At 37.2% G+C, this 13,701-nt stretch overlaps 1 protein-coding gene across 6 annotated transcripts; it reads right to left on the reverse strand.

Annotated features, from left to right (window-relative positions):
- Positions 1-1,532: 1,532 nt before the first annotated feature.
- Positions 1,533-12,976, reverse strand: mbpa (myelin basic protein a). Of its 6 annotated transcripts, none has more exons than XM_051873462.1 (6): positions 12,722-12,976; positions 11,546-11,614; positions 10,388-10,414; positions 8,009-8,029; positions 6,337-6,426; positions 1,533-3,032 (listed from the first exon to the last, which is right to left on the reverse strand). In XM_051873462.1, the coding sequence occupies exons 1-6, from the start codon at positions 12,839-12,841 to the stop codon at positions 2,982-2,984; spliced, it is 378 nt and encodes a 125-aa protein (XP_051729422.1). In that variant the 5' UTR covers positions 12,842-12,976; the 3' UTR covers positions 1,533-2,981. The 6 variants fall into 6 exon arrangements, with proteins under 6 accessions (XP_051729422.1, XP_051729420.1, XP_051729423.1 ...); XM_051873460.1 differs by having other exon boundaries at positions 11,546-11,650; positions 12,722-12,975; XM_051873463.1 differs by lacking the exon at positions 8,009-8,029.
- Between the last annotated feature and the right edge of the window lie 725 nt (positions 12,977-13,701).

Raw genomic sequence — 13,701 nt, forward strand, 5'->3', positions numbered from 1 at the left:
CTGAGGGACACATATTTAAAGGAGAGCCCCTCCCATGATGCGAATTCGCGTCTGTTGTGAAGTGAATTTCACGCACGAATGAAGTGAGTAAACTCAAAATGTTCAAGCGTCCAACTACGTGCGAATAGCGCTATTTATTCGCGCAAGTCGCGTCTGGTGTGAACGCCCCATAAGCCTTCTCCTCTCCACGGCGCAAGGTCGTGCCTTCCAGGACGGGGCGTTCTGTCACACTTATTCAGTTCTGTTTATTCTTATTTTCGTTTTCATGGACTTTCAGTTTGTTTTCATCAAGTCAAGTCACCTTTTTTATATAGCGCTTTTTACAATGCAGATTGTGTCGATGAGGCCTTCACAGGGGATGGTCTAGTTGACACAATCTCTGTTGACACTTCATGGTCGTGTCTAGGCGCAGGTCCTTCATCTGATCTGGATACGGCCCGGATCCGACTGACTACAGTAAACCTTGGGATAAACAGAGAGACTAATATTAGCGTAGACGCCATTCTTCTTCTGATGTAATGAGTACATCGGGTGTTATAGGAAGTGTTCCCTGTTCCGGCTGATCTAATTTATGCAGCCTAACAATCCTTTAACAGATGTGAAAATATAAATTGATAATGTGTTATGTGTATGCCAGGTTAAAGAGATGCGTTTTTAGTCTAGATTTACAGAGAGTGTCTGCTTCCCGAACAATGCTAGGAAGACTGTTCCAAAGTTTAGGTGCCAAATAGGAGAAGGATCTACCGCCTGCGGTTGATTTTGATATTCTAGATATTATCAACTGGCCAGAATTCTGAGATCGCAATATATGTGTCGGACTGTCACATTAGTCACATGTGTTCCTTTAATTGAGTTTCCCGCCATTCATCAGTTTCCATGGACACTAATCATCTTCACAGCTGTTTGTCTTTTAGTTAATCACCATGTGTATATTAGTTCCTCACCATCACTCAGCGTTTGTCCGGTCTTGTTTACATTAGCACTTGTTTGTATTCTTGCCTGTTGGGAGTCATCAAACACTGCATTGGAACTTATATTGATTTTCTTCTTCTCTCTGTCTGAACCTTGCTGACAATAAAGAATTTTTATCAATATGGTACAAGATTTTCCTATTCAAATCAATGTGATAACCAAGTTAGGTGAAAAGTAACCTAAAAGTAATCAAAAAGTAGGCAGATTATATTACCTTAAATGTGTAATGGGTTACGTTACTAACTACAATTTTTTTATCATATAATTTAGAATCAGTACCCGACTACAATTTGTAAGTAATCTACCCAGCACTGTCTGTACAGAATATATTAGCGTATTAAGATGAACAATGCACATTAACAAACAATTGCAACATATTGTCTGATTGTAAGTTTACAAATTATCTTAAAAGGTCTATGCAATTTTGTCACTAATCATCACATCTGGAGTAGTGACAAAATCTATTTCTATCTGTGTAATCAAAATGAAGAAACAACACAGTGAGACAAATTTTCGAGATTTTCGAGGATGAACAGATGCACAATCAAACACAGACTGCATACATTTCTGATTCTTTATTTAACGTTACTTTATAAATAAAGGGAGGGTTAAAGATATAACATCAGAACACCTGGCCACTTCAGAATATCCTGTGCATTATAGAAAGTGTAGCACCATTTTGGAGACAAATCCAGCGCTGACAGGGAGAATATGTGACCTAATGTTTATTCAGCACTTTTTCAGAAACAGTACATACAGGAAGAGTCTATGAGACACGAAACAATGAACATTATTAAGACACATGAGAAACATCACAAGAAAAAAAAAAAAAAAAAATCAGCTGAATAAACTTCATTTCAGAATACCTGGTTTATCATTTCCCACGTTTTCCCTCTTACACTTTCATGTTTCCTTCCTTTCTTCCCACCGGTTTTAAACCCTTTATGCTCCCAGTGACTGTTTGTCCTAGATTTCTGCTTGTCTGTTATTTAAATATTAATCCTACCCCTGGTAATTATATGAGACCTTTCTAAAATAATATCAAAATTGCACACATAATGACGCAGACAACTTTTACAGGCTGTTTTAACACACATACTGCAGTGCAACATCTGAGGGCATACAATCCAAGCGTCATATATGCTTAGAATCTATTCCCTAGTCCACAAAGGTTTTGTTTTTAGTCTTCTTTTAATGATTTTAAAGCGTGTTCGTAATTAGGAGCTAAATAATTTCTCAAATAAATCAAATTTAATATTAGGTAAATGTTAACTTGTCATCATTTTTATATTGCTTAAAATACAATAAGGAATCCTATATACAAACTCCTGATACAAAGTAAATAAACAATATATAATGCAACACAAGGACCACAATAAACATCCACAAATACACAGCACATCACTGAGGTTGAACATTGATCTCAACAAAACCATGGAGAGGCTTTTTCACTGTAGCACTAATGTCACGCATCAATTGCTGGATGGCACACAAACAACCCATTATGTAAGATAGATCTGAGACGAATTCAGAATTATAAGATAATGGGTTTTAATGGCCATGATTTCCTACTTTTATCTGTTCAAACAGAGAAATATTCTGTCTGGTTCTGTCAATTAAGACTATTATCAAACCTTTTGGTTAATCTGCATTGCTGAGGGATGATGATCCCTTTTTGCTCTTGGAACATTTTCGAATTGGTCACTTCAACTAAATTTTGAAGGGAGACTTTCAGTATAGCAACTAGACGTATCGCATCACCTGACCATTGACAGTTATTGCTGCAGTTTTGCACACATACAGTCAACACGTGCTTATGAAACCCTGCAGGCATGTAGCAACAGATACTTGGATTGTATCTCTATCTAGGAAGCGAAGATGGCCAATGTTAGTCTGTTAAACTCGCTGCGACTTGTGAATCTATAAGGCAGAGATCCTCCCTCTCAATTTTTTGCTTTTCTTCCGTTTCACTCTCTTCCATCTTAGTGTTTTTCTGGTCGGCGAAGGGCTCAGAAGATGGTGCTCCAGCGTTTGGGTGGAGAGCGAGATCGGCTTTCTCCCTGAGATCGGAGAGAGAAAACCAGCATGGTCATCATCACATCAGATGTGTAAAACACAAAACCTTCTCGACAATGATGTTGGATTATGCAAGGTCAAAATCAACGTTGCATCACCGTTAGTTCTGAAACATATTACAAAAGAATAAATGCTGAAGCGTGCATGGAAATAGCACATAGCATCAGCAGGATGGGTGAAGGACTGAATGTTCAATGTCACAACTAGAGCCTTTAATAACAAAAATGACATAATGTTGAGTCACCCATGTTGTAGGAGCATTACCCAGCCATAACATTTCTAAAAGAGTGATCTGAGCACTCAGCGCTCTAGTTCTACAGCATAATGGAGGTGGAGAGCCAGTCTGATTGGATTGTTTCCACTGTGCAGGAGAGATTGTCATGTGAAAAGTATAAAAGGGAAAAAAGGAAATTAGCAAAGAGAGCAGATGAGGTAGAAGATTTGAGCTGAACATGAGCATCAGTGCCATACTGCTGGATGCTGAAAGTGATCTGAATAGTAAGTGTTCAGTAATACCATATGAAACAAATACTTGCAAATATGTACATTTATATACTGTTTCTACTATAGATAAAATGTTCTATTTTTTGAAAGAAGTTAATACTTGTATTCAGCATTCAATTAATTAAAAGGTAAATTTATAATGTTACAAAATATTTGTTTCAAATTCCTAAAAAAATGTATTCCAGTTTCCACCAAAATATTGAGCAGAATAACTGTTTTTTGAACATTGATAATAAGAACAAAATGTTTATTGAGCACTAAATCAGCATTTTAGAATGATTTCTGGTGGATCATGTGACACTGAAGACTGGAGTAATAAGTTATTTTAAATTGTAACAATATTTCACAAGACTACTACTTTGGCTAAATAATGCTTGGTGAGTGTACATACCTACACTCTAAAAAACTCTGTAAAAATAGGGCACAATGTACTGTATTAATTTAACAGAATTTTCCGTATTTATTTTTTTACCTATATTATATTACCTATATTTTTACTATATTATATTACCTATACTATACTATAAAGTATAGGTTTTACCTATATTTAGAATTTTGCACTTCATTGTGTTGTGTTTTAGGGTTAACGAAAAATTAGGTAAAATTACTGAATAATGTCCTGGTAATGAGCTGCCAGTACTTTTTTTACGGATTTATTTTTTACAGTGTGCACATATACATATATATGTGACCCTGGACCACAAAACCTTAAGTCTTAAGTCGCCAGGTATATTTGTAGCAATAGCCAACAATACATTGTATGGGTCAAAATAATCAGTTTTTTTTTTATGCCAAAAATCATTAGGATATTAAAGGTGCAATGTGTAAAATTTGGGAGGATCTACTGACAAAAATGCAATATAATATACATAACTATGTTTTCAGGAGTACATAAAGACCTTACATAATGAACTGTTATGTTTTTATTACCTTAGAATGAGCCATTTATATTTACATACACCGCGGGTCCCCCCTCCATGTCAAGTCGTCATTTTGCGCCGGCATGTTTCTACAGCAGCCCTAAATGGACAAACACTCTACAGAGCACGTTTCGTCACCATGTTGTTGTTCTTCTAAATCGTTTGTGTTTTTAGAGGCAGCTTGTATCGTCACTACATTGAATACGCACAAAGAAGAAGTAGTAGTAGTCGTCTGGTTTATTAGAAGCAGAGAGTGTTCTTTGTCAAGTAAGAAACCTCATTGCTTGAATGGCTCACGTACTATCTGCTGTCTCAGATGACGACATCTTTGCCTTGTGTCGGCCAGACGGCCACCGTAGCTTCTCAAATCACGTGAAAGGGAGGGGTGAGCTGCCATTGGTTGCAGTTCACAACCTCACCGCTAGATGCCGCTAAAATTTACACACTGCACCTTTAAGTAAAGATCATGTTCCATGAAGATATTTTGTAAATTTCCTACCGTAAATATATCAAAAAAAATAAATAAAATAAAATAAAATTTGTGAGTGGATATGCATTGCTAAGGACTTCATTTGGACAACTTTAAAGGCGATTTTCTCAATATTTTGATTTTTTTGCACCCTCAGATTCCAGATTTTCAAATAGTTGTATCTCTGCCAAATATTGTCCTATCCTAACCTAACAAACCATACATCAATGGAAAGCTTATGGAAAGCTTTATTCAGCTTTCAGATGATGTATAAATCTCAATTTCACAAAATTGACCCTTATGTGGTCCAGGGTCACATATACTCATCCTAATGTCATTCCAAACCTGTATGACTTTTTCATCAGTGACCTATTTTCATTGTTTGCATATAATGAAAGTGAATAGTGACCATGGCTGTCAAGCAAGATTTTTTGAGGATACAGAGTTAAATTTCAGCCTTATACAAAGCTATCAAACATCAACTTCAGAAGAACTGAAATATAGTGCACACTTTTTTTTTTTTGGCGCTTATAATGTCTTTTTTTTTTGTCTTGGTCTCTATCCACTTTCATTGTATGGACAAAAAGCACCTCAGACATGCTGATTAACAGCTTTACTTTTCATGGAAGAACGAAAGTCATGCAGGTTTGAAAAGACATGAGGATGAGTAAATGATGACAGAATTTCAGTGTGAGCGATTCTTTAAGAAGCAGGTGATATTTCCTTATCCATTGAAAAAACAGATCTTATTGGGAATCAATGAGCATGAAGAGATGCGAATACTTTTATGCCCTGTACCTGGCAAAAGTTCACAATGCTTATATGAGGCTCTCAATGACTAACTGAATATAAGCAAGGTTAAGGTGCATGGTAAGACTCAACTTTCACTGTAAAATTAAAACAGAAGAGACGGGCTTTCTTTATAAGCTGAATAAATATTGATTTTGAAAAGCTTAAGTGAATAAAAGACCCTCAATGACTTCTGAAAGACTGAACAGCCCTCGGCATATGACAGGATAGGTGTCATTACTTTGGTGAGAGATGGATATTATTGGACTGGCACACTGAGGGCGACTCTGGGACAGAAGCAGTCAATAGTCTCATCAAGAACATTCTCATTTACTTTTTCAAGCACAGAAAGAGAGTTCTACATGGTTTCAAGGCAATAATCTATGCTCCATCCTGTTATTGAACATTTTTAATAGCCTTAATTACATCTCGATGTTGAAATTGCTTTCTTTGTATGCATTTGCAAAAAGGCGCATCAATCAACAGTAATTGCGTTTAAATGAGAATAACCTCTTTTAAATAGCTAAAAAAAGAGGTCTAAACTGTATATGATAGTTTTCTCAGAGGATCTAACACTGATTTCTTTTTCTGCTGTTTTAGGCTCACCAGGTTGAAGATTCTGGAGAGTGTATTCTGTTCCCTTCTGCGTCTGTGAGGCGATCTAATGCTCTCCGAGCCACGCGCTGACGGGGAAGCCTAAAACACATAGTTTATGAACACAGAGAGGATACCAGCCCAGTGTTGTTTACCCCCCGAAAAACTCTCCTATACCAGCTTAATAGCAGAAATAATTATAAGCAAGCCAGGTTGATATATCTGAAAAGCATAAAAGGCATTTTTCTATCAAAATGTTTGGCAATTTACCTTTTAAAAACAAAAAACTCACAAAAAATGTTATTTGAAAAACAATTATTTTTCCAATTTCATTTGATGGAACAAAAACGACACACTTCACCTTTAAGGAAGTCTCTGAAATGTCCATGAATATTCACTTAACTGTAACTGTCATAATAGCTTCCTGTGTTCATAATGTTGCAATATAGCACCCCATTTTTTTGGATTGGTGATGCATTTCTGCACTGAAGTCTACAAAGAGTGCAATAGCAGGTTGCAACAAAGAATGTTAAATGTTTGCCACATATCAAGTATTATAGGAGGGGGTAATTTAGAGACGGCAGGAGTGCAGCATATGACAATCACAGTCATAACATGGGTTATTTACATATTTCAATCTCAAAACAAAACAGTTTGGCTCGCCAAAGTCAGTTATTATTAATGTCCAAATGCATCCAATGCTGCATGCCTTTATGTATTGGAGCCTGTGGAGTTAAACAACACGTGACTAAAACATAGGGGGCGCTGGTGAGTCAGTGAATCAGGACCTGGGAAGGGAGTAGATGGGTTGGAGTATGAGTATGGGGGGAAGTGAACAATTTAAAGACCCCTAGAGAGAAAGCTGCTTTACCGGCTGCGACTCAGAAAAAGTCTCGCTGTCTCAAAGTCATCAAGAAGCAGAGAGTCGCTCTGGTTCAGGAGAAATGCCATCATAAAAGAAAGAGCGCAACAATCAAGGCAAAAAAAAAAAAAAAAAATACAGTAGAAAGAAAGAAAGCAAGAAAGAAAGAAGGAAAGAAACTGAAAAACAATCAAAAACAGGAAAACTTTTCTAATAATCTAATCAATTCAGTGCCTGAGATCACTCTTTTATAGCTGAAAGCTGTGGAAATTCATAATCACATGATAGATTAGGATAAAATTGCAACAGATTTCTTAAGTAATGCCTATTTCATGCATTTTGGCATTAGAAAATTTGTTCCGCAATGAAATTATGCATATTTAATCTTATGAGAGTGTGCCTTAATAAGTGCAATAATTATATTGAAAGCATTAAATGTGGCTAAATTAAAACCACAATGCATTAATGCTTAATAAACTTCACTAAGAAAATGACAAGGCTTAAATTTCATGGCCCTCAACAACACTAAAAATGTGATCAATCTGGAGATTTGTGGAAAATGGGCCCACTCAACCTTATAAAACATCTTATCCCACAGGTTAACGAGAAGATCGCATGAAGCGCAGCGAAAAGTTCAGCAGCTGTAATTAGAGCAATGCATTGGTTAATTCACAAAGAAGAGAACAAATGATTAAGTAACACGACAGATCTATTAGAAATGAGACACGGGACAGGAAGGCTTCCTGCAATCAGCTAATCAGATCTGTTTATGGGGGTGTCTGTGAATGCAAATGTGAATCACGTCAAGGACGAGTGACGTACCAGGCCCAATAGTTCTCTCCACTGCACATGAAAAAAAAAAAAAGAATGTAGAATAATTAATTTTTTTCTTAGATGTAATTATAATTTCATTGCTGGATACGAGAGGGCATAGAAAATGATCATGGGTCAAATCTATTATATCAGCTAGGAACCAGCGGTATTACTCATAATACATGGTGGTATTTCATGGTTTAATAGAGATAATGGTGGCCTAATACAGAGGTGTAAAGTATTTGATTAAATGTAATGTAACCTTGTTGGCTTATTGTATCTTTTTGGCTAGTTTGTAGTTTTAGAGTATCAAAGATATTAACAACTTTTACTTGACTACATTTTTGAATAAGTATTATGTACTCTTTATGTCAATACATTTGTAATGAGTAATGCAATTAGTAATGACATTTTGCATGGCACCTCACTATTTCTGCAGCAGTTTATATCTGCTACAAAATAAGTGTTATCGCCATCTACAGGGCATTGAAGGTACTATATTTTGTGTGTTTTGCCCTTGCTCACCCAAATTTGTCAACAGGGCTATGAATGCGAACGCATTAGCAGGTAGTTGCTGAATCGCAGGTGTTTCATATATGAGATGAGGACATGACTGCAGCCGACATTAGACCGACACTAGCACATCCAGTGCAAGTAGGCATTGACTATTTAATTTTACTTAACATTATTGAAAGATATTTGCTATTTATTCCCTTTTAGAGCACTTGAGCTTAACTGATACTTGAGTGTTTGGAGATGTTTAAGAGGCTGTTGTGTTGACCCTTGATTTATTAAAATACTGAGGTGTTATTTGGATTTTAGAAAATAAGCACTTTATTTGATTGCTCTCTCTCTCTCACAAATAATCTGTTTCATGTTTTTCACTGGCATGTCTCTTTGGTGATGAGGGCTAGTGCATCTCTGAGCCTTCAATTAAAATGAAAATTCTGTCATTAATTACTCACCCTCATGTAGTTCCACACCTGTAAGATCTTCGTTCACAAATAAGATATTTTTGATAAAATCTGATGGCTCAGTGAGGCCTCCATTGACAGTAAGATAATTAACACATTAAAATGCCCAGAAAGTTACTAAAGACATATTTAAAACAGTTCATGTGACGACAGTGGTTCAACCTTAATGTTATGAAGTGACAAGAATACTTTTTGTGCGCCAAAAAAACAAAATAACGACTTTATTCAACAATATCTAGTGATGGGCGATTTTAAAACACTGCTTCATGAAGCTTTGAAGCTTTACGAATCTTTTGTTTTGAATCAGTGGTTCGGAGTGTGTATCAAACTGCCAAAGTCACATGATATCAGTAAACGAGGCTTCGTTACGTCATAAGTGTTTCGAAATTTCAATGGTGCACCACTGGGGGGCGTAACTTTGGCAGTTTGATACACGCTCCGAACCACTGATTCGAAACAAAAGATTCGTAAAGATGAATGGAGGTCTTACGGGTGTGGAACGACATGAGGGTGAGTAATTAATGACAGAATTTTCATTTTTGGGTGAACTAACCCTTTAAGTACTGTTAAAATCAGATATTCTAAGACTTTTACTCAAACTTGTAACTTGTAAGGGGCCATTCACACAGAACGCGTCTTTGCATATAAAAACGCGAGATGCAGCGCTCAGGAATGGTTTTTAAAAAAGTGCAGCATAGAAAGCGAGGGTCTCGAGACGTGCTTTTGCGACGTGATGCAATAACGACAATAGAAATAGACAAACAGCAGAATTGATAGATACGAGTTTTGACATGGAAAAAAAGAAAATAAGATAATAATGAGCGCCTCCTCCGCCATGCTGCCATCAAATAAAATAGTTGTGATGCCAACTTGCTACTGTAAACAGAACAGAAGCTAGCAACGCTTGCCCCACCTCCGAGTTCTTTTTAATGGTCCACTGTTTTGGAACTGACATTGATGAGCGACGCTGCGTGTAAATTCTTTTAACTTGACATGGCGTCTTAAAAACGCGGCGCTCATGTGCGAGGCGCTGCAAAAGACGCGAGACGCGAGCGTGACGGTCATGCACGTCCGTCAAGCGCGTTTACATAGAAAAACAATGGGAAAGTAGCGCATTGGAATAGAAAAACACGTTCTGTGTGAACGTCCCCTAATGGAGTCATTTTCGCTGTAAGGTATCTGTACTTTTACTCAAGTATGGTTTTCAGGTACTCTTTACACCTCTGGCCTAATAGAGTGTTTTAAATTGCACAGTCTTGATCTGTCACTATTTATACCCTGAGCAAAGTGTTTTTTTCTTTAAAAATGTTCACTGCAAATTTAACTACAAACGATTGAAAATCAATATACCAAGAGCATTTAAAAAAAATGGGATTAGATGCACGGCAATAGAAAAATGGGATGTGAGACTTACCCTTGACTTGGGACGAGGAGAGGACACCTTTCAAGAAACAAATTAAAACTTTTAGTCAGGGAACATTTTAGGTATTCAACAGGCACAACCACAGCTTTTAATGAAGAGGCCTGAGCATTATAACGAGATTATGTGATATCCAGTGTAATACAAACAAGATAAGCAAGTCTTGAACAAAGACTTTTCCTTTTAAAGATGTTTACAGGGGTTGTTCATTAGGCTTCCTTGCAGTTCATATGAATAATGAAGGAAGAGACTGTATCTTTTTAATGAACAAGCCCACACAACTGAGAAACAACTGTGCAATTAGTGGTTCCCAGAAAAACATTTTTAATTTAGGACATGAGTAATAGGAAACATTAACAGTTATAGTTTCCACAGAACCGATTTTGTGTTTTTCAGGGGAAAATTCAAGAAAATGATTATGAGATAAGACTACATGCTGGTTCGAGTTCTAGTCATGTCACCCAAAAAGTGGAATTTCACATTTACACATCACATCTTACATAATGGAAAAAAAAAGGTTGATAGTAAAGGGAATCGATCACTTCGAATAAAACGTCTATGCTATGCCAGGTAAAAGTTTCCACACATACAAGACTATATTCTCACTTTTTTACTGAAACAGTGACCTTCAAAGAGTGACTCATTCTTTACTACATAGCAGAGAATCTAACACTAGTGATGTAAGTGTGTGTAATGTTGTCTGTCTGACAGAAAAACAAGTCTGGACTATTGTAGCAAAGAAAACATGGGCTGCATGTTGAACATGACGACAAACTTGGCCTGCGAACTTAAACGGCAAATGGCCAGACACAATGTGGCATGTCTAGGACGAAAGCTGTCTGGAGGTTGCCTTATTGATATTTTGGTTTGGTTTTACGTAGTCTTTATCAAATATATATGCTCTTTCTTCTAATACATTTGAACCGATACGTTGAATGGGGTAAAGTTTTCCTGCTGCTCAGTGCTTTGAGAGCGGTAACAACCTCTTTGGATCAGTGGGAGCTAAAGATGAGAACAAAGGGAGGTGTGAAAACATCATTCTCATGTCTTGAGACGAATTGATTTCTTTTCTAGGGTTTCTATTGTTAGTTTCCTATGACTCTGAAGTTTGGGACTTGTAAAAATCCATGTCAGCACACATACTGCACTTACAAAGCTCCTGAAGAAATGCACCACAGGGTTGACATCTCCACGACGACGGGTGGAAGAGTGCTGGGGTCTCTGTGGAGAGGAGGATAGATGACCACGAAATGAGCCCTTCAAATAAATGAAAAAAAAATGCCCAGAGTCAAGGTCCAACATACATTAAGACGACAACTTCTTGGACTGGAAATCCAACCATGAGATTCAAAAGACACAGCTACGTTACCAGTCCAATTATTCAATTTCTGTGACAAAAGCTTGCCACGAGTAAAAATAGAAGAGGAAAAAACGGAAATAATTTTTTTTCCTTGCATAATAAATTGGCATGCTTTGAACATTAAATTGAGCTTGCAACAAGGAGGTATGAGTGTCAATAGATAAAGCTCTACCCAGAGGAAGTAACTGAATTGCACTCTATCACCAGAACAGCAAACCCCTATAATGATATCACTAGCACCGCAAACAGCTGCGTCCAACGCTTCTTAATGCTGTGAGGATTTATTGTTTTTTGTTTTGTTTTTCATTTCAGCGATTTTGCTATGATCGATTGCTGCTAAAGAAGCCCAAAAAATAATTCCCATAAACATTATTTTGAAATATAATGTTTATGGGAATTATTTTTTAAACAGATTTGTTCAGGATTTAAGACCAAATTCTTTGTTTAAATGCTCCATAAAATAAAATATTTATAAAACGTTCTGAGAAAAAAACCCAGTATCCCAAAATACATATCAGTGAAATGTCATATATATATATATATATATATATATAAAATTTCACTGATATACATATAAACTGATTTATCTTTAAAATTGTTTTTAAAAAAAATTGTATATAACACTTGCATAACACAGCAGAATACTGTCAGGCATTTCAGCCAATGCAGAGACTATAATATTTTTAACGCAATTCAAAAAAAGATGAGTAGAGGCAGCCTATTTGCAGTGCAGATGAATTTGCAGTGCAGTCCACAATCAGTAAACAATTTCTCTAAACCCAAGAGTATTTTTTCATGTCTGTAAACTGAATCCCGATGAATCCAATACAAATGCAATTTCCACTGAGTCCTAAACAATATTCCAATTCATCTACCCAATCTGGAACCAGTATTTTCCCCAAGAAATTGAGCAAGAAGTTGTCGTTGACCATGACAATGTTTGGAAAACTGTTAAAAAAAAGACTCACCTTTCCCTTTCTCTTTTTGTCTCCTTTAAAGAACCTGCCAATCTGATCCAGAAGTCCAGGGGCCCTCTTCTTCCTGCTCAGCCCAAAGGGGCTTTGTCCAGAGGTGCTTGCAGTAGCCATTCTAGGTGTTGATCTGTTTGGTGGTCTACAGTCTGGACGGTTCCACTCAATCCAAAGTCCGTTCTGGGGACACTCTGCAAACCTTCTCGATAGTCTTCGGCACTTCTAAGGAAGAAGGGCTGGCCTTTGAAGGTGTCGTCCCCTCCGTTGCATGGCATCACGGGAGATGAGGTGGGTCTGTAATAGCGTCAGTGATTCTGGGCTGGTGCCAGGCATTCTTTCGAGCCCTATGTGCCCGCGGAGGGTGTCACTACCCTGCTCTCTGATAAAAGGAGCTGCTATTGTTCTAGTCCACATCTGCCTCAACTTGGGTTGAGCACAACAAGGCCTGTCTATGAGAAAGAACCAGAGCGCAGTGAAGAACGGCTTCAGCACAATCAAACCATTGTTGTGATGACTCATGTTCATTATACAAATAGTTTACATTGAGAAATGACATATGGTATATTGCAACGTATAGGGTTTGGAATTGTTAGCTGCAGACAAATGCTGCCACGTTTCATTCATGCAATATGATAAAGCACGTCTCCAGACATTTAAGGAACACAGACACTTGATGCAATTGATGCAACATGCCTTTTTTTTATTTCCAAATGCCATGAACTAGTTCTTGGATTGATTTCTTGAAGTAATGTTGTAATTTGTGCAACCTGCACTCGCCGGTGCAATCTGCACTCATTCTGTTCCCCCCACGTCTTGAAATATTCACAAATTAATTTTCAATGACTTTGCCATTCATTAACCAACTGCTGTGTGTGATACTCAGCATGGTGCCCACCATGCTTTTCAGAGAAACATTATAAACACATGGACAAATCTGTCTCTGTTGAGGGTGAAGTGCTCCTAAAAATGCTGTTGGC

The sequence above is a fragment of the Ctenopharyngodon idella genome, chromosome 19 (assembly GCF_019924925.1).
Source record: "Ctenopharyngodon idella isolate HZGC_01 chromosome 19, HZGC01, whole genome shotgun sequence".
Lineage (NCBI taxonomy): Eukaryota > Metazoa > Chordata > Actinopteri > Cypriniformes > Xenocyprididae > Ctenopharyngodon > Ctenopharyngodon idella.

Excerpts from the sequence above, each read along its gene's own strand:
- mbpa (XM_051873460.1), bottom strand. The coding sequence starts at position 12,841 with ATGGCTACTGCAAGCACCTCTGGACAAAGCCCCTTTGGGCTGAGCAGG. Across the intron at positions 8,030-10,387 it reads CTCCTCGTCCCAAGTCAAGG|TGGAGAGAACTATTGGGCCT; the intron begins GTAAGTCTCACA and ends TTTCATGTGCAG. Across the intron at positions 6,427-8,008 it reads GGAGAGAACTATTGGGCCTG|GCTTCCCCGTCAGCGCGTGG; the intron begins GTACGTCACTCG and ends TATGTGTTTTAG.